Source organism: Staurois parvus, unplaced genomic scaffold (genome assembly GCF_062004578.1).
Source record: "Staurois parvus isolate SC_StPar_1 unplaced genomic scaffold, SC_StPar_1.0 ptg001446l, whole genome shotgun sequence".
Taxonomy (NCBI): domain Eukaryota; kingdom Metazoa; phylum Chordata; class Amphibia; order Anura; family Ranidae; genus Staurois; species Staurois parvus.
In genome coordinates, this window is record NW_028319242.1 from 336854 (window position 1) to 358616 (window position 21763).

The 21763-nt window shown below is 48.1% G+C and overlaps 1 protein-coding gene across 1 annotated transcript; it reads left to right on the forward strand.

The window, feature by feature from the left end:
- Positions 1-5472: 5472 nt before the first annotated feature.
- On the forward strand, positions 5473-20580 carry LOC149435939 (resistin-like). The gene is made up of 4 exons (XM_089662234.1): positions 5473-5544; positions 6204-6317; positions 19840-19917; positions 20234-20580. The coding sequence occupies exons 2-4, from the start codon at positions 6224-6226 to the stop codon at positions 20365-20367; spliced, it is 306 nt and encodes a 101-aa protein (XP_089518360.1). The 5' UTR covers positions 5473-5544; positions 6204-6223; the 3' UTR covers positions 20368-20580.
- Positions 20581-21763: the final 1183 nt, after the last annotated feature.

Below are 21763 nucleotides of genomic sequence, written 5' to 3' on the forward strand. Positions count from 1 at the left end.
TCCTATGGATGAGGTGCCAGGACATGGAGATATTGTAGGGTGCATGCTTTAGGTTCCTATGGATGTGGTGCCAGGACATGGAGATATTGTAGGGTGCATGCTTTAGGTTCCTATGGATGAGGTGCTAGGACATGGAGATATTGTAGGGTGCATGATTTAGGTTCTTATGAATGAGGTGCTAGGACATGGAGATATTGTAGGGTGCATGCTTTAGGTTCTTATGAATGAGGTGCTAGGACATGGAGATATTGGGGGGCATTAGAGTCTAAATTTTTGTTTATTAAACATCTTACAAACATCATAATAAAAAAAAATGTACACATATATATATATAAAATTAAGCAAAAAACATCTTACTTCAGCATAGAAACAAACGGCTTTTTTGCCGGAAAACAACAAAACAGAGCCATTCATTTTAATATTACTATTATTATCATCTTTATAATGCATCTTAACAAACCCGACCGTCACCTAACCCCCCCCCCCCCCCCAGACTAAGAAACGATGAAACATTGATCCTATACATGCCGCCTTTTTTCAAAAATCTGATGTTACAAAAATCTAGGGGACGTGAAAGGACAGAAAGAAGCCACGCCCCCAGAGACTGACAGACAGCAGCTACGGGGACCTGACATTCCTCCACGCCTTTGTCCAGGCTCCCGGCCACCACCTGTCCTTCTCAAGACCCCAAATCTTCCCAACCTCACCCAGAATGTTGGTCACCACCACCTCGACAGGAAGGACTTTTTTGCGAATGGAAACCTGACACCGTGCATTCCACGTGTAGTAACGGACTACTAAGCTAACTAGAAAAAGTGTCTCAAAATCAAAGTCCCGGTGAGTCTGAAAGGCTCCGTAAGACCACTCCGCATAACTCAAGCAGGAAAGGAAAGGGTTCCCCAGAGCCCCACCCACCCGCTTGTAGACTTCTATATTGAAGGGATACTGAAGCAAGAAATGGTCCACCATCTCCTCCACCCCACCGCACTCCACTTTTGGACAACCACGGTTCTCCGCAGAGCGATGCTTCAGGTTGCCCTTCACATAGAGTCTGCCATGGAACGAGAGCCAGGCCAAATCCCAAAACTTTAAAGGGATTCTCTCCAGATTCATCAAAAGCAGACCCTCCCTCATAACCGGGCCTGGGCAATCCCTCAAGGCCAATGGCTCACTAAAGGCAGATTCAACAACCCTCCTCTCCAGGACCTTCCTAGGAAGAGACTTAGTTTCCTCCACCATCACTCGCCATTGCCAAAGCATTTTCAGACATGGGGCAACATAAGCCAGGAGCTTACCATGTTGGACCCTCAGGCTTTTCACTGGCCCACCATTCTCCCAGCTCCGCAGAAAAGACCTAAACCAGGACTGAAAAATACCAACCCACCCAGGCGGTTCCACGGCCAGCATGCTACCAAAATTATGTTTCAAAAACATCAGAGAAAAGAAAACCACCGGGTTGACCATACCTAGGCCACCCATCTGCCTGGGAAGGTAGGTTACAGACCTTTTAATGAGGTTCAGTCTGTTCCCCCCTAACAGCTGGAAGAAACAACTGTAGATCCTCGCATAGAGAGACACTGGCAAAACACAGACAAAGCTGACATACAGAAATACCGGGATCAGGTAAGTTTTAATCCGGTCAATCCTTTTACCTGTAAGAAAGTTGCCAATCCTTCCAGCTGGCAACCTTGGCATCGGCATCTTGTAGCCTGCTTACCCAATTTGCAAGGCCGTAATCACCGGGACTAAATCTGATGCCTAAAACTTTAATTTCCTGCTGGGGCTCTGGGAAGGCGTCCGGAAGGGTAAAGCCTTCGCCTTCCTCTCCCATCCAGAAAATCTCACTCTTATCCTGATTGATCTTTGAGCCAGATGCCTCAGCATACTGTTCCATCACCGAGACCACCTCCTCCGCCTCCTGCCTCAGCATACTGTTCCATCACTGTGACCACCTCCTCCACCTCCTGCCTCAGCATACTGTTCCATCACCGAAACCACCTCCTCCATCTCCTGCCTCAGCATACTGTTCCATCACCGAGACCACCTCCTCCGCCTCCTGCATCCCGGAGATGAAAACAGACACGTCATTAGCATAGGCCATGACCTTCAGAGGGGGCTCCCCAGGAATTCTCAAAGAAACTCCACACAAAGGTCCACTCTCTAACCTCCGAATGAAGGGATCCATTGCAAATGCGTATAGCTGAGGACTCAAAGACACCCCTTATGCACACCTGAGCGAACCTCAAAGAACCGTCCAATCCAACCATTTATAAGCATGAATCTTTCAGCCCCCTTGTATAACTTCAGCCAATCAATAAAGACCTCCTCCAGGCCATACTTGCCAAGAAGCAGCCATAGGTACTATGGAGGTAGCTCAGGTGGAGGATCACCTTCCCTGGGAAAAAGGTAATCCAAACCGCAGGGCTTTCTTAAAATCTGACTTGTTGTCAGTTTTATTTACAAGGTTGCAAGCATCAAAACAAAACAGAAAATAAATCCTCGCCATCCAGGCACTAACTAAACACAGAAGATTCCTCTCTCAAAGGTGAAGGGCTTCTCCCTGTCACCAACAAAATGAAACCAGTATGCAAACCTTTTCCTTGCTTGTATAACACAAACTTTCATCCACAGCTCACTCAGATATGACTCTCTGAGTCCCAGGCCAAGAGAAACTTCTTGCTCCAGCCCTGCCTTATTTGTACCACCTGCTGGTGGTCATCAGTGGACCACAAATCCGATCTGGAACTGCCTGTGCCATAGTGGCCTGGAAATCCTGGACTGGACTCCACCTTAAGCTCCCAGATATGAACGCATGCGAGGTGACACATATGTCCATCAATCACCTCGCCTTTCATACTGTCACATATCCCCCCTCTCTGCTCAAGCCACCGTTGCTGAGCAACTGTCCCAACCAGGCAATGGATACGGGAAAGGGCATCTACATTATTCTGAAATTTCCCCACTCTATGCTCCACTGAAAATTTGAATACTTGTAGCGCAAGAGATCACCTTGTCACTCGACTACCTTTTTCCTTGTTATCACACATCCACTTGAGCAGGGCATGATCAGTAACCAATTTGAATTTTCTCCCCAACAGGTAATATTTCAGGGCCTCCAAGGCCCATTTGATGGCCAAACATTCCTTCTCAACAATCTCCCAGATATGAAGGCATGCAAGGTGACACATAACGTCCATCAATCACCTCGCCATTCATACTGTCACAGTACTCATGATTGACCCAATCAAAAGCTTTGGCCTGATCCAATGCCAGCAGAAACTTTCCCCAGCCTGAAGCCCTGCACCGCTCCAGGGCCTCCTGGACAGCTAACACCGCTGAAAAAGTGCTTCTACCCTGAACCGAACAGTGCTGATGGCAAGAGACTATAAAAGCAATAAAGTATCTTTGCCAGAAGAATCACTGCAGATTGTCGCATGGAGGGAGAGAGCGAACCCTCTCTCAGACAGCCATTAAACACCTCCACCAAATATGGGGCCAGAGTCACCTTAAAGTGCTTATAAAACTCAGCTGTCGATCCATCTGGCCCAGGCGACTTCTTCATGGCAAGCTGATCAATAGCTTTCACCACCTCATCTGCCATGATGTCCTCTGTCAAACTCACAAGAGAACTGCCATTTCCCAGTCCTGGAGTAGAGTCCAGAAAACCCGACATGCTCGCTCGATCGAGGTCCCTCCTACCCAGGAGGTCAGCATAATATGACCTGGAGGTTTCCAGGATCCCTGACTTGGACTTTGTCAGGGAACCCGTACTGTCAGCCAGGCCTACAACTGACTTAACTGCTCTACCTTGTTTGCAGTTCTGGTAAGGGTCAGGCGAGTGATATTTCCCATAATCCCTTTCCAGAAGCAAAGAGGCATGCCTGTCATATTGACACTGCCTGAGCAAGAGTTTAACCTCAGAGATCGCTTCTGGATCTCCATTATTCTAGACAAGCCGATCGAGCTTCCTCCGCAGACGCTGGTAGGTGACATACTTATCAAGCTGTTTATTCCTTCCTATGGCCTTGAAAAACCCAACGATCCTTCGTTTTGTAAGCTCCCACCACTCGGACTTACTGCTGCAAACGTCCATGATCGATTCCTGTGCCTGAAAATAATCCTCAAAGGATTGACTCACCTTCTCATCGTCCAGCAGTGCTGAATTCAGCTTCCAGGTACCCCTCCCCTTAGGTGGTGTATCGGGGCCACTCAGAGTCACAGACAGAATACAGTGATCGGAAAACTCCACCACCTGACACACTGGTGCCGAGAAGGCGGAGTTCCCCTTTAAGAAAAACCTATCTATTCTACTCTGACTGGAACCTCGCTGAAAAGTGAATCCCGTGTCGTCTGGGCAGCAATGAATGTGCACATCAACCAGACCTGCCTCTCTAGCCGTCACAGTCCAGCCTGACTCCGGTCCCTCTCCTGTCCTTAGTCCTAGTGACGGTGTTAAAGTCACCACCGAAGACAACTTGCTGGGCTGTAAAAAGGAAAGGCTTGATCTTCATGAAGAGGCATTTCCTGTCCCATTTTGTCTGGGGCCCATAGATGTTAATCAGGTGCAGGTCCTGCCCCCCCCATGGAGACATCTAAGACCATGCATCTCCCCATTTCTACCTCAATAATCTGCTGAATGGTGGGGGAGGGGACATTAGAGTGTAAGCTCTTCTGATACAGAGACTGATGTGACTATGGGGGAGGGGACATTAGAGTGTAAGCTCTTCTGATACAGAGACTGATGTGACTATGGGGAGGGGACAATAGAGTGTAAGCTCCTCTGATACAGAGACTGATGTGACTGTGGGGGAGGGGACATTAGAGCGTAAGCTCCTCTGGTACAGAGACTGATGGGACTGTAGGGGAGGGGACATTAGAGTGTAAGCTCCTCTGGTACAGAGACTGATGGGACTGTGGGGGAGGGGACATTAGAGTGTAAGCTCCTCTGGTACAGAGACTGATGTGACTATGGGGGAGGGGACATTAGAGCGTAAGCTCCTCTGGTACAGAGACTGATGGGACTGCGGGGGAGGGGACATTAGAGTGTAAGCTCTTCTGATACAGAGACTGATGGGACTGTGGGGGAGGGGACATTAGAGTGTAAGCTCCTCTGGTACAGAGACTGATGGGACTGGCTCAATGTTCTCTGTACAGCGCTGCGGTATATGTCAGAGCTATATACATGTATAATTATACCAACAGTGTATGAAGTCCACATTCTCTGTACTGCGCTATGATATATGCTATCGCTGTGTAAGATCAGAACATGCTAGTACAGTCCTGCAGATATAAACATTACTGTTTTATGTGAAATTCTGGATTGTCAGCTCTGTGGGCTCACAAAGGTAGAATTGTATCTGGGAGTATACACATTCTATTCTCTTCCATTCAGGGAGGTGGCTGGCCTCTAGCATGGGAAGGGTTAATGAGAAAGATGACTCCTTTCCTTATAAGAAGCTGTGATTGGTGGAAGGTCGGTTCCCATCAGGTATATAAGTGTCCTCTTACCTTCAGGAGATGTAGAACTTCTCTCATATCCATCAGGTAAGTGTTATGGGAGGGGGCAGAGCTCAGTCCTGTATGGGGGTCCTGAATCTTCGTATCACTGAGATAATGATGGGTTACTGATGTCCTGCCTCCCTTTATAATGTTGGTGCTATATACATCCTGAATAATAATAATACTGAAATATATATAGAGAGCTCAGGGGGATCTACTAAAGGAGTGGAGCGTGTTGACTCTTCCAATAACCCCCCGTACAGCTCTACTTGGAGAGTCTATGGGACATCACACCAGAAGTAAATAGAAGAGACTTCCACAAGATAAATTCCTCTTTTATAATCTTCCCAAATATATTCTGATGTACAAAACTCCATTTCACACCACTTTACTCCACCTTTAAGCCAGTGACATCAATTATTATCAGTGGAAGAAGCCAGAGGAGGAACATTTCACCTTAGCCGACACTTCGAGTTCCTGGTGAAGCTTCTCCATGTTGTGGACATAGTGGGGAAATGTATCAGTAAAAACCTGAAATTATTTTTTTCTTTCTTAAAAATTGCTTCCCGGTGTAGATAGATGGTGGGATTCCTTGTGATGTTTTCCATTATTCATGTCATACTTGGTGTCGTAGTTGTCAGCTGTACTTGTATAGAGATTTGTTATTTGTGGTGAGATATCCGCACATTCTCCATCCCTCTCAGGTGTTCCTGGAATCCAGAAGATGAGGCTTCTACTTTGTTTCTTTCTCCTGTCTGTGGTCACAGCAGACACCAGTAGCTCTCCTGGGGAATGTTCCAACCTCATGAAGTCTATGGGTAGGTTTAACCTCTTCATGATAATAACACAATTGTAAGTCTGCTATGTATCTTCGTACCGCATGATTCTGAATCAATTTGCATCACCGAAAGGTTCCCACAGAGCTTTGTTGTCATAGACCCGGCTGTTATCAAATACTGTCCAGGTGGGAGGTGAAGCCCACAAGGCAATGGAACCCAACACAAGAGCAACTCTATTCTTCAATAAATTCCAAAAAGAATGATGGTCGGTTTCATGGCTGGGCGCAAGAAAGGACTGTTGAGGTTGCCTATTCTGTAGAACAGGAGTCTCCAAACTTTCTGAGAAAAGGTCAATTTTACTGTCCTTCAGACTTTAGGGGGGCCAGACTGTGGCCAGTGGGAGTATAAAATACCCTGGCATCAGTGGCCCATCATTGGTTTTAATGGGGGGAATGGTGGCCCATTGTTGGTAATGGTGGGAGGAATAGTGCCCCATTGATTGTGTCATAGGGGGAATGGTGCCTCATCATTGGTGTCATTTGGTGGAATAGTGCCCCAAGGGCCAGATAAAGACAAGCAAAGGGCCGCAGTTTGGAGACCACTGCTGTAGAACATGTAGTGGTGACCCTCCATTGGTTGGACAGTTGAATGCAGTGTTTGTAAGCTGTGTTGGTGTTAGACATCGGAACTTGAAGGAAGACTGGGTGAACAGCTGTAGGGGACAGAAGGGTAAAGGAAGAAATGGTAGAAGAGATAGCTTAGTGCAGTGTTTTTCAACCTTTTTTGTGCAAAGGCACACTTTTTTCATGAAAAAAATCACGAGGCACACCACCATTAGAAAATGTTAAAAAAATTTACCTCTGTGCCTATATTGACTATATATAAAGTAATTCTCTTGAATAGGAATCAAACACAAAGAAATTATTTTATAATTACTTTATTATGAAATAATAAAGTATTTTATAATTGGACCCGGGGGCCGGACCAAGAGTAGATGAATGATGTGTATGTGTCATCCATAGTAACTAGAGATGAGCGAATCGAAGTAGGCGAAGTGGAATTCGAGTCGAATATTGGAAAATTTTCGATTCGCGCCGAATCCGAAAAATAGCCTACTTCGGACGCGCGAATCGAAATTTTTCCTAAAATGGCGGCGACATGTGCGGCGACGGAGCGGGGATGTCTGGGAAGGCGCGCAGACAAGGCGCGCTGACCCATAATGCATTCCTTAATGACATGTGATCGCATTAGCCAATCAGCAGCCAGCCAGCCAGCACTGTGTAATGGTCGAGCTATAAATGGCGGCCATTGTAGAATTCTCCATTTGCCTCCAGTCATTCAAGAGAGGCAGACCGCTCTGTATTAGGGACAGAGTTAGGGCCACAGAAACGTTACTTAGGGCCACAGAAACGTTACTTAGGGACAGAGAATTGTTACTTAGGGCCAAAGAAATGCTAGTTAGGGCCACAGAATTGTTACTCAGGGACAGACAGAATTGTTACTGAGGGCCACAGAATTGTTACTGAGGGCCACATAAACGTTACTCAGGGACACAGAATTGTTACTGAGGGCCACAGAACTGTTACTTAGGGCCACAGAAACGTTAGTTAGAGCCACAGAATTGTTACTCAGGGACAGACACAAAATTGTTACTGAGGGCCACAGAATTGTTACTTAGGGCCACAGAAACGTTACTCAGGGCCACAGAATTGTTACTGAGGGCCACAGAACTGTTACTTAGGGCCACAAAAACGTTAGTTAGGGCCACAGAATTGTTACTCAGGGACAGACACAGAATTGTTACTGAGGGCCACAGAATTGTTACTTAGGGCCACAGAAACGTTACTCAGGGACACAGAATTGTTACTGAGGGCCACAGAACTGTTACTTAGGGCCACAGAAACGTTAGTTAGGGCCACAGAATTGTTACTCAGGGACAGACACAGAATTGTTACTGAGGGACACAGAATTGTTACTGAGGGCCACAGAATTGTTACTGAGGGCCACAGAACCGTTACTTAGGGCCACAGAATTGTTACTGAGGGACACAGAATTGTTACTGAGGGCCACAGAACCGTTACTGAGGGACACAGAATTGTTACTGAGGGCCACAGAACCGTTACTTAGGGCCACAGAATTGTTACTCAGGGACAGACACAGAATTGTTACTCAGGGACACAGAATTGTTACTGAGGGCCACAGAACAGTTACTTAGGGCCACAGAAACGTTACTCAGGGACACAGAATTGTTACTGAGGGCCACAGAACCGTTACTTAGGGCCACAGAATTGTTACTCAGGGACAGACACAGAATTGTTACTGAGGGACACAGAATTGTTACTGAGGGCCACAGAACAATTACTTAGGGCCACAGAATTGTTACTCAGGGACACAGAATTGTTACTGAGGGCCACAGAACCGTTACTTAGGGCCACAGAATTGTTACTCAGGGACAGACACAGAATTGTTAGTGAGGGCCACAGAATTGTTACTTAGGGCCACAGAAACGTTACTCAGGGACACAGAATTGTTACTGAGGGCCACAGAACTGTTACTTAGGGCCACAGAAACGTTAGTTAGGGCCACAGAATTGTTACTCAGGGACAGACACAGAATTGTTACTCAGGGACACAGAATTGTTACTGAGGGCCACAGAACCGTTACTTAGGGCCACAGAAACGTTACTCAGGGACACAGAATTGTTACTGAGGGCCACAGAACCGTTACTTAGGGCCACAGAAACGTTACTCAAGGACACAGAATTGTTACTGAGGGCCACAGAACCATTACTTAGGGCCACAGAATTGTTACTCAGGGACAGACACAGAATTGTTACTGAGGGACACAGAATTGTTACTGAGGGCCACAGAACCGTTACTTAGGGCCACAGAATATATACCCAGGGACAGACACAGAATTGTTACTCAGGGACACAGAATTGTTACTGATGGCTACAGAACCGTTACTTAGGGCCACATAAACGTTACTCAGGGACACAGAATTGTTACTGAGGGCCACAGAACCGTTACTTAGGGCCACAGAATTGTTACTCAGGGACAGACACAGAATTGTTACTGAGGGACACAGAATTGTTACTGAGGGCCACAGAACCGTTACTTAGGGCTACAGAATTGTTACTCAGGGACAGACACAGAATTGTTACTGAGGGACACAGAATTGTTACTTAGGGCCACAGAAACGTTTCTCAGGGACACAGAATTGTTACTGAGGGCCACACAACTGTTACTTAGGGCCACAGAAACGTTAGTTAGGGCCACAGAATTGTTACTCAGGGACAGACACAGAATTGTTACTCAGGGACACAGAATTGTTACTGAGGGACACAGAACCGTTACTTGGGGCCACAGAAACGTTACTCAGAGACACAGAATTGTTACTGAGGGCCACAGAACCGTTACTTAGGGCCACAGAATTGTTACTCAGGGACAGACACAGAATTGTTACTGAGGGACACAGAATTGTTACTGAGGGCCACAGAACCGTTACTTAGGGCCACAGAATTGTTACTCAGGGACACAGAATTGTTACTGAGGGCCACAGAACCGTTACTTAGGGCCACAGAATTGTTACTCAGGGACACACACAGAATTGTTACTCAGGGACACAGAATTGTTACTGAGGGCCACAGAACCGTTACTTAGGGCCACAGAAACGTTACTCAGGGACACAGAATTGTTACTGAGGGCCACAGAACCGTTACTTAGGGCCACAGAATTGTTACTCAGGGACAGACACAGAATTGTTACTGAGGGACACAGAATTGTTACTGAGGGCCACAGAACCGTTACTTAGGGCCACAGAATTGTTACTCAGGGACACAGAATTGTTACTGAGGGCCACAGAACCGTTACTTAGGGCCACAGAATTGTTACTCAGGGACAGACACAGAATTGTTACTCAGGGACACAGAATTGTTACTGAGGGCCACAGAACCGTTACTTAGGGCCACAGAAACGTTACTCAGGGACACAGAATTGTTACTGAGGGCCACAGAACCGTTACTTAGGGCCACAGAATTGTTACTCAGGGACAGACACAGAATTGTTACTGAGGGACACAGAATTGTTACTGAGGGCCACAGAACCGTTACTTAGGGCCACAGAAACGTTACTCAGGGACACAGAATTGTTACTGAGGGCCACAGAACCGTTACTTAGGGCCACAGAATTGTTACTCGGACAGACACAGAATTGTTACTCAGGGACACAGAATTGTTACTCAGGGACACAGAATCGTTGAATTAAAGAGTATGTCAGACAACATGCAGAGGAGTGGCAGAGGAGGCAATGTTTTAGGAGCGAGCAGACGTGGCAGCAGAGGAAGGGGTCGAGGCAGCACTATTCGCAGCCAGAGGCCAGTGCTCCCGGTGTCATCCAGCGGTCGTGTCTCCACCGACAACCCTGCCGTCATCGATTGGTTGGCTCGGTCGTCTTCCTCTTCCCAGGTCACCTCTGACACCTACAGCCAACGGTCGGTGGGTACGTCAGACACAACCGTTAGTTGGCATGGCCCGGGAGCAAGCCCACTGAAATCACGTGTCCTCTACCTGCCCCTGTCCTTTGCTGTTCCCTCACCAAGCGAAGTATCGCATGCTGTGGGCTCAGCCCCACTGTACAGTGAGGAAGAGCTAACAGAGGGCGGTCAGGAACGGGGGGAGACATCGGCCTTTTCAGCAGCCAGGTGAAGAAGTACTGGCGAGGAGAGTGGCTCGGTAGCCGGTCTAGAGACAGGTCTGTCTCCTGACCCAGACGCAGCCGAGGGGGCTAGTAGTGAGGCGGAGACCCTACTTGATGATGAGGAGGTTGATCACACTTGGCAGCCTCGTCGTCATCAGGTAATTTCTTCCGCATCATCAGGAGAAGAGGGTGCCAGCTTGGCAGCGAGCGAAACAGTCGGTGGGTTGCCCAGGAGGCAGCAGGGTCGCAGCAGTGTCAGTGGAGCCAAACGGCCACGGAGTACAGCACCAGCTCCACTGTAGCCTACCACCACGGCCAGTAGTGGTGCCGGTGCGCACGGAGGAAGTAGCAGTCAGCCAGTGAGGAGTAGCGGGTGCAAAGTTTCCTACTCGGTGGTGTGGCAATTTTTCGTCAAGCCGCCCGAGGAAGTAAACGTAGCCGTATGTCGACTATGTGGCCAGAAATGCAAGCGTGGCCAGGGGGTCCATGTTGGGACTACAGCGTTGCGTCAGCATATGCAGCATCACCATTCGGTGGCCTGGGAAAACCGTGATAAAGATACGGCGGTTCTGCCTGCCCCAGCCCCCGCTCCATCACCCGCTCCGTTACTTGCTCCGTCACCCGACGTCAATCGCCCTCTATCAGCCAGTCAAGGCTCCAACACCTCTGCTGAGGGGAGTTGTCGCTCGTTGACATCTTCCGCTCGTTCAGATGCTCCTTCTCCTGCTACTCCTCTTCTCGGATTCCGTCAGCAGTCTTTCTTGGAATCCGTTTCCAAGAGACAACAGTTTGCGAGCACGCACCCGACGGTGCAAAAGCTGAACGTCCTCCTGTCCAAGTTGCTGGTGCTGCAGTCCCTCCCTTTCCAACTGGTGGACTCAGCACCTTTCCGAGAAATGATGGCTTGTGCCGCGCCGCGGTGGAGAGTGCAAAGCCGTCATTTCTTCGCCAAAAAGGCAGTGCCAGCCCTGCATTCACATGTAGAAGAGATGGTGGGCCAGTCTTTGAGCATGTCGGTCTCTGCCAAAGTGCACGGCAGCGCCGACGTGTGGAGCTGTAACTACGGTCAGGGACAGTACATGTCATTTACGGCCCACTGGGTGAACGTGGTGCCGGCACAGCCGCACCAGCAACTTGGACAGGTCACGATGCTTTTGCCTCCACGTTTGCACGTCCTTGGTCCAGCAAACATGTCCGCCTCTACCACCTCTTCTTCCGCCGTGTCCTCAGCCGCCACCCCCGTGCCAAGTCCCATTACCCGACCGGCATATCACATGTGCAGGGCGCAACGGTGTCACGCTGTGCTGCACCTGGTATGCCTTGGCGAACGTAGTCACACAGGGGAGGAACTTCTGAGTGTAATGAACAGAGAAATCGACAGATGGCTGTCTCCGCGCAAACTGAAAATCGGAACCATGTTGACCGACAACGGAAAGAACATGGTGTCTGCTCTGCGTCAAGGAAGGTTGTGCCATGCGCCATGCATGGCTCACGTGTTCAATCTGGTTGTCAAGCGGTTCCTAAAATCCACCATCCCACTGCAAGACATCCTTAAAATGTCACGTAAACTGTGCATGCATTTCAGCCATTCCTACACCGCAAAGCACACCCTCCTTGAGCTGCAGCGGCAGAACAGAATTCCACAGCATCGCCTGATCTGCGACGTTGCAACAAGGTGGAATTCAACCCTACACATGTTAGACCGCCTTTACGAGCAGCGAAAGGCCATCACCGATTTCCTGATGTTACAAGCGGATAAAGGTACTCCCCTGTGTAACTTCGATGTCAGCCATTGGCAGCTCATGCGTGACACCTGCCGCTTGCTCAGGCCCTTTGAGGAGGCCACGCTATTCGTGAGTCGGCAGGACTATGGGATGAACGACGTCATTCCTCTGTTGCACGTCCTTGAACAAATGCTGTTAACAATGGCTGGTCAGGGTGCGGTAGACGTGGCGCACAGATCTCAACGCCACATGACCCCTGTGGGGGCAGGACAGGAAGAAGAGGAGGAGGTAGAGGAGGACATTTGTGCTCAGGAATTATTGAGTGAAATGGGTGGTTTTTCCACTCAGCGGACAGGAGTGGAGGAGCAGGAGCATCTGGGAGAGGAGGAGGAGGAGGAGGAGACAGAGGACCCAGACGCACCGTGGCAGTATGCTGTGGAGATGGAGGCAGGGAGTCCCTCGCATTCCTTGGCACAAATGGCCCATAGCATGCTCGGTTGCTTGCGTAGCGACAGCCGAATAATAACCATCAGACAGAGGGATGACTTTTGGCTGTCCACCTTGTTGGACCCTCGCTACCGTTCAAAAATGGTGGCCTTTTTCACACCTGCTGAGAGGGAGGCCAAAATAACGTACTATAAAAACCACCTATGTAGTCAGCTGGTCTCTGCCTTTCTGCGCCAACGTCCATCCTCAGACACTGTGGGCCCTGTGCGCTCGCGTTCCGCTGCCATGGCAGCAGGGGAGGGGTGGGGTGGTAGGAGCAGTGGCAGCTCCACCAGCAGCGGCTGCCTCAGTCTACAGTCGATGATGAGTAGCTTTCTTCACCAGCGCAGTGAGGAAACTACTAACCAGCCGCAGCAGCAGCAGCATCAGGTGGACCTGGAGCAGGAGCTCAAACAACAGGCTTGGGCCTACTTGGACAGCACCCTGCCAACCGAGGTAGACAATCCCCTTGACTACTGGGCAACGAAACTTGACCTTTGGCCCCAACTAGCTGAATTTGCCCTTGAAAGGCTGTCATGCCCGGCCAGTAGCGTGGCATCGGAGCGCGTGTTTAGTGCGGCAGGAGGTATTGTAACTCCGCGGAGGACACGACTGTCCACCCAAAGTGTGGAGAGACTCACGTTTGTGAAAATGAATCAGGCGTGGATTAGTCTGGATTTCAAACCACCAGTTCCTGACACAACTGACTAAATCCGCCATGAATCATGCCACAAACATGTGCCACTTTGAGGTCTCCTCACACACTGCTGGTGTGTTCCATTTTGTCATAGTTTGCTGGCAGATTACAGGCCTCCCATAGGTGCTGCCAGGCCCCAAATCTGCCATGGGCCCCCGTACCGCCTGGTCACGCTGCTGCTGGGCCCACAGTGTGACCTGGGTCCCTGTACCGCCTCCCATTGCTCCCACTCTGCCATGTGCCACTTTCAGGTCTCCTCACACTCCTGCGGTTTTCCATTTTGTCATAGGTTGCTGTATGGCCTCCCATTGCTGCTGCCTCCACCGCCACACTGTGGCTCCAAACACTGGTTTTGGCCCCATGATTGGCCAAATGAGTGAAGTGTGCGGTGATTCTAAGATCGACGGCACTCATCTGCATGTCATACTGAGTGACAGTATTATTTCTCTTCCCCAGCAGACTCCAAGGGCATTTAAATTAAAGGTACAGTGTTCTGCACTAATATTAAGTCTCTCTGAAGCCTAGAAACACCCTTTTTTAAGTTAAATTCACAGCGAATTTATTCGACTCGAATTGAATATTGTCCACGAATTCGCCGAATCAGTCGAATCGAATTTTTGGATACTTCGCTCATCTCTAATAGTAAGTATAGTAATATTCCCCCATAGTAAGCATAGTAATACAATCCCCATATAGTAATTCATCCCCCATATAGTAATTCATCCCCCATAGTAATTCATTCCCCATATAGTAATTCATCCCCCATATAGTAATTCATCCCCCATATAGTAATTCATCCCCCATAGTAATTAATCCCCCATATAGTAATTCATCCCCCATAGTAATTCATCCCCCATATAGTAATTCATCCCCCATAGTAATTCATCCCCCATAGTAATTAATCCCCCATATAGTAATTCATCCCCCATATAGTAATTCATCCCCCATAGTAATTCATCCCCCATAGTAATTCATCCCCCATATAGTAATTCATCCCCCATAGTAATTCATCCCCCATAGTAATTAATCCCCCATATAGTAATTCATCCCCCATATAGTAATTCATCCCCCATAGTAATTCATCCCCCATATAGTAATTCACCCCCATATAGTAATTCATCCCCCATAGTAATTCACCCCCCATATAGTAATTCATCCCTCATATAGTAATTAATCCCCCATATAGTAATTCATCCCCCATAGTAATTCATCCCCCATATATTAATTCATCCCCCATAGTAATTCATCCCCCATATAGTAATTAATCCCCCATAGTAATTCATCCCCCATATAGTAATTCATCCCCCATATAGTAATTCATCCCCCATATAGTAATTCATCCCCCATAGTAATTCATCCCCCATATAGTAATTCATCCCCCATAGTAATTTATCCCCCATATAGTAATTAATCCCCCATATAGTAATTCATCCCCCATAGTAATTCATCCCCCATAGTAATTCATCCCCCATAGTAATTCATCCCCCATATAGTAATTCATCCCCCATATAGTAATTCATCCCCCATAGTAATTCATCCCCCATAGTAATTCATCCCCCATATAGTAATTCATCCCCCATAGTAATTCATCCCCCATAGTAATTCATCCCCCATATAGTAATTCATCCCCCATATAGTAATTCATCCCCCATAGTAATTCATCCCCCATATAGTAATTCATCCCCCATATAGTAATTCATCCCCCATATTAATTCATCCCCCATATTAAGTCCCCAAGCCCCCCCTGTGTCAATTCACTTACCTTTGCTCCGCGCGTTCCTCTCGCCGTCTTCCCGCGCCGTTCCGGTGTAGCATGAAAATCTGTCTCCTATAAGGATCTGTCCCCCTTGACGTATCTGCGCATGTGCCAGTTTCAGGCATTAGCTGCCGATCGGCGATCTCCGGCACATGCGCAGATACGTCCAGGGGGACAGATCATCCTGACAGTATCACGCTCCGCGGGCCGGATTAAAAGGTCTATGTTACGGATGAAATTGCAATTTTTCCCACGGCACACCAGACAATATCTCACGGCACACTAGTGTGCCGCGGCACAGTGGTTGAAAAACGCTGGCTTAGTGGGTAGAAAGGTTGGGGGAATGTTAGGTTGGGAAGGGTATGGAGGGAATAAAATGCATGGAGGCCAGGGGCCCTCACCTATACTGTTTCTCAATAGTATATTGATTTATTCAAGGTGTTTGATCACATGGGGCCCCTCAGGGCAGTTAAGCTATCCTCTTGGGGGTATTTATCAGTTTTCATACAAAATTCACAAAACATAAAATTTTTAACAAATCTGTGAATTTTGGGTGAAAGCACTGATATGTAGACCCCTTAGTAGAAGCTCTTTCATGTCATTTCATGTTTTTTTTTGGACAACTACTATACTGATTAAACGAAAATTGTTTGCTCTGTTATCGTACGAGAAAAACGTTCATGCTCTTCACTTCAGATATTGTCACATGAACTGTCAGGAAAGCCGTGCACTATCGATCAGACTATCAAACGATCCTCCAAAAGCTATTTTTGTCATCCAGTTTTCTGAACGTGTGTACTAGGAGTTAGAATATATGTTCTCAGACATATCCATACATCTGGATCACATCATTGAAAACAGAGTATACAGCGTGGAATATGGCTGCATCTAGGGGGTGCTGGGGTGGGCTATGCCCCCCACATTTCAGCTGTGCCCCCCCAGCAACCCATGGACTTTGTCCAACAAGAGAAGCTGTCTGCAGTGGCTCACACAGCCCGACACAGCACATTTCCTCCTCCCCTTCCCTGCACTCACAGCAGAGGAGATTGATGTACACTGCTTCCTCCCGCCCCTTTCCTCCTGTCTGCCCCGCCCACACTCCAATTCCCAGCCAGTGCTGTGCCTAAGAAGATGTGTGGGTGGGAAATTTGAAGCACTGCAGCCGGCAACTACATGGTGGCTGCAGGATTGACTCCTCTGTCTGTGCCTGCATAGACCAGTCTGAGTGAGTGAGCTGAGCTACACTACAGCTGAACTCTCCCCATCTCCCTCCTTCTCTCCCCCTCTACCCTTCTGTATCCCCCTTTCTCTGCCCCTCTATCTTGCCCCCTTCTCTCCACACCTTCTCTCCCCCCTCTATATCCCCCTTCTCTCCCACCTCTATTTCCCCCCCTCTATCCCCCTTCTATCTCTCCTTCCTTTCTTCCCACCTTTGCCCCCCTCTATCACCCCCCTTCTCTCCCCCTCTAACTCCCTCCCTTCTCTCCCCCCTCTATATCCCCCCTTTCTCTCCCCTCCCTTCTCTCCCCCCTCTATATCCCCCCTTTCTCTCCCCCTCTCTCCCCTCCTTTCTCTCCCCCCTTTTTCTCTCCATCTTCTCTCCCCCTCTATCACCCCCCTTCCCCCCCCCATCACCCCCTCTATCTCCCTCCCCCCCTTCTCTGCCCTTCTATCCCTTTTCTCTCCCCCTCTATCCCCCCTGTATCTCCTCCCTTCTCTCCCCCTTTCCTCTCTCCCCCATTTGTCTCCCTCCCCCTCTCTGTTCATGTTAACACACAGGGACAATTTCAGTATTATTGGGATGGCTGACAATCTGAAGGCTGGATAAACTGATGGAGTTATTACTCACAAGTTTGTGATGCTTCTGTTTAACCCCTTCCTGCCCAGCCTCAGCATCCCTTTATGGGATTGTTCACATGAACTTTGGTCTCTGAAGAGCGATCTGCATTCAGATCACTCTTCAGAGAGCAGTTAGCAGGCAATGAGGAGATGTAGTCTCCTCACCACCTGCTTTAACCCCTAGAACCCCACACTAGCTCACTGCAACCATGTGCATTGCATGTAGTTGTGGGGTGCTTGCAGAGCAGCTTCATTCACTTGAATGGGTCACATTCAGCAGGCACTGTGCCCACAGAAAGCAACAGTGGATAGAATTTCTTCCACAGCCACAAAACATCAGAGTGGCATTATGTGTACACCCCAACCCTGTGCTGCCAACCAGCCATAAATTTACAGTTTGTATAAAACAGACACTTTTCTCCTATCTGCAAATGATCATAGACAGGAGAAAAGTGCCCTTAAAAAATCCCTTTGTCATGGGGCACTCTGCTGGACTCTGAAGTAAGGGGGCACTCTGCCGGACTCTGATGTAAGGGGGCACTCTGCTGGACTCTGAAGTAAGGGAGCACTATGCTGGACTCTGATGTAAGGGGGCACTCTGCTGGACTCTGATGTAAGGGGGCACTCTGCTGGACTCTGATGTAAGGGGAAATCTGCTGGACTCTGATGTAAGGGGAAATCTGCTGGATTCTGATGTAAGGGGGCACTCTGCTGGATTCTGATGTAAGGGGGCACTCTGCTGGATTCTGATGTAAGGGGCACTCTGCCGGACTCTGATGTAAGGGGAAATCTTCTGGACTCTGATGTAAGGGGGACCTGACCAAGGTGTTCATTTTCTCAATAGTTGCTGGTTTTAATGGTGTTCTCCATTAAGGTAGGCTCAGTGAGGCAGTCTATACATTAGTCATTCTTTCTCGTCCAACAATGTGTTGAACGAAAAAAAATGTTACTCAGTTCTCTCATCCACAAATTCAATGTAGATGGGGAATCACTCCTGCCGAGGTAATGTGTTCTGACAGTGAAGAGACTTCATTGCCACCAGAATACACTGATCAGTGCTGCCAGCTATACCCGGCGCTGATAATTGTGCAGAAATTTTCCTAGAGGCTGATTGTACAGAAGTCGATTAGTAGGTCGACTTCTGTACAACCAGCCTGCCCATACATGGATTGAAATTCAACCGGTCCCTACTGAAGCAATTAAATTTTGATCCAAGTATGGCTGCTTAAGGGCACAAATATCCAAAGGGATTCAAAAAGAAGTCTAGTCCCTGGAGGTGTGACCAGTAGGTAAGAAGACCACGCCATTGAAAGTACTGGAGCCAGGTCATGGGGCGGGTTGTAGAGTGGATGTTATAGTGGAAAATATATTTATGTTTAACATGGTGAGTAGCTCCAGAGATCGGAGAAAGATCTGTAACATCAGTTTGAGAAAGGGAGAATCCTGGTGGCAACTCAGAATTGCCCAGGGAAGGAGTGAGTGGTCCAACATCTGGAGACAGATATTGATGTTTACAAATGAAGTCCCGGGCCTTTAAGAGAGGAGGAAACCCAATGGGAAAGGTGAAGAGTTGGGGGAGCTTTTGGAGTGATATCCAAGAAACAGCCAGGAAAATTGTTGGCTGGTTCTGAATTGTGACCCATAACGTGTCCTTCCATTGATGTATCCAGTCAAGGATAGAGGTTAGTAATAGAAGCTCATGGCATTCTAATATAGTTTGAGGTGAGGAAGACCACACACCACCAGCTGACGTTTACCTGACAAAGATATTGCATCATAATTGGGAGGGGTGAGCCCAGATACAGTTCAGTAATGTGGTTTTCATTTTGGGGCAATGCTTGAAAGACGTTGATAAGGGACAATGTCCATCTTGAAAAGCCCTTGCGGGTTGTACAGGTTAGAGGAACCCCAAAATACTTAATGGCTAAAAAGCAAGAAATTGTTTGCATCATTAGCTAGCCATTGATCAGTCATAAAGATACAATTTTGTTGAGGAAGGAAGGTGGGATCCCAATCCTTTGAAGGCTGGTCCTCAAATCTCCTAGATTGTAAGCTCCCAGGATCAGGCCCTCCTATCCCTCTTGTACTGATCTGTATTGTTGCTGTATTGTCTCCCGTTATATTGTAAAGTGCTGAGCAAACTGTTGGTGCCATAAATCCTGTATAATAATAATAATAATAAGGTCCAGCCAAGATGACCAAAGGTCTTCTAGGCATTGGTAGATAATATTGATAAGGGTGGGTTATGTTTTGGTTGCATAGTCAATAAGGGAAAATGTTTTGCTAGTATTGGGGGGAGGGGGGCAGCCATATCTGCTCATTTACATTTGTTGGTTCCTCATATCTCTGTCTTCTCTTCCAGCTTCTATAATCTTGCAGAACAGTAAGCTTGTCTGCACTGCTGTCAGCCAACCAGGAGCATACGCTGCCTGTCCTGCAGGTAAATGACCACAAGACCTCCAATAGACCTCAATGTCAGTGTGATGAGATGTATACTTCATTCCAGACCACCCATGAGGTCCTAGAGATCTCAGACCAAAGAAGGACCGCTGTCACCTCCCCAGAAGAACAGGATGGGATCAATCCAAGAAATGACAGGAGGGGAGTGCTGGACATTCAACCAAAAGCCTCTATGAGGTTATTTTTGGGGTACACCTCGGGGCTGCAAACCTCTGCACATTGTGTGTATACAGTATATGTATGATTGTAGAATGTTCTAATCTGATATTTCATCACCGCCTTCTCATTTTATGCAGATTACAGCACCACGGGGTGTTCCTGCGGGATGGGCTGCGGCTCGTGGGACATCCAATCGGAGAGAACGTGCCACTGTCAGTGCAACAATATGGACTGGACATCGGCCCGCTGCTGCAAGGTCGGATCTAAGTAGTCTGACCACCAGAGGGGGGACGCTCATCGATGGGAGTGACACCCCTGAATGATCTCTACTATCACAATCAGCTGGGAGCTGCACATCATAGAAGTTGTAGCTTCATAGAACGGCTTACGGGGCCCAACTATAAAAGACTGAGATTGATATTTTGTGGTTTCCTTTGTGGCAAATAAAGTTTTCCTGAAAGTCTCTCATTTACTCCACCCTAAACCTGGATTCTTTCCTATTATTCCTATCAGTGGGAGGCCAGAGAAGGACATTTCCTTGGGGTGACACAACAGGTTCTCTTCAGTTTTATTTGGGCCTCATCAATCAGATTTTATAGATTTTCCTCCTGAGGGGGCATAGAGTTCTGTATTGTTCACTGCTGTGGGCGCCAAGATCTGTGATTGACACTGCTGGGGCCACCAAGACATGTACTGGTCATTGCTGGGGGCCTTGAGATTTGTACTGGTCACTGTTGGGGTACTGAGATCTCAATTGGTCTGTTTAGGGACACAGATATGTACTGGTACTGCTGGGTGCACTAAGATCTGTGCTGGTCACTGTATGGTCACTTAGATCTCTACTGGTCACTGATGGGGGCACTAAGATCCCTAATGGTCACTGCTTGGTCACTGAGATCTCAACTGGTCACTGATAGGGACCCTAAGGCCTGTACTGGTCATTGTTGGGGACAGATATATTTACTGGTTACTGCTGAGGAGACTGAGATCTGTTTTGGTCACTACTGGGAGCACTGAGATCTCTGATGGCTACTGCTGGGGGCACAATGATCTGTATAGGTCACTGAAATCTCAACTGGTCACAGCTAGGTGCACTGAGGTCTGTATGGCTCACAGCTGAGGGACACTGAAATCTGTTCTGGTCAATATTGGGGTACTGAGATCTCTAATGGTCAATTTTGGGGACACAGATATGTGCTGGTACTGCTGGGTGCACTAAGATCTGTACTGGTCACTGCTTGGTCACTTAGATCCCTACTGGTCACTGATGGGGGCACTGAGATCCCTACTGGTCACTGTTTGGTCACTGAGATCTCTATTGGTCACTGATGGGAACCATAAGGTCTGTACTGGTCATTGCTGGGGACACTGATCTTTACAGGCTACTGCTGAGGAAACTGGAATCTGTTTTGGTCACTACTGGGAGTACTGAGATCTCTATTGGTCACTGCTGGGGGCAAAAAGATCTGTACAGGTCCCTGATTGGTCACCGAGATCTCTACTGGTCACAGCTAGGTGCACTGAGGTCTGTACTGCTCACCGCTGAGGACACTGAGATCTGTCCTGGTCACTGCTCTGGGCACTGAGATCTCTACTGGTTGCTGCTGGGGGATATGAGATCTGTACTGGTTAATTTAAAGGGGAATTAAGATGTCTACTGGTCATTG

Excerpts from the sequence above, each read along its gene's own strand:
- LOC149435939 (XM_089662234.1), top strand. The coding sequence starts at position 6,224 with ATGAGGCTTCTACTTTGTTTCTTTCTCCTGTCTGTGGTCACAGCAGAC. Across the intron at positions 6,318-19,839 it reads CAACCTCATGAAGTCTATGG|CTTCTATAATCTTGCAGAAC; the intron begins GTAGGTTTAACC and ends CTTCTCTTCCAG. Across the intron at positions 19,918-20,233 it reads ATACGCTGCCTGTCCTGCAG|ATTACAGCACCACGGGGTGT; the intron begins GTAAATGACCAC and ends CATTTTATGCAG.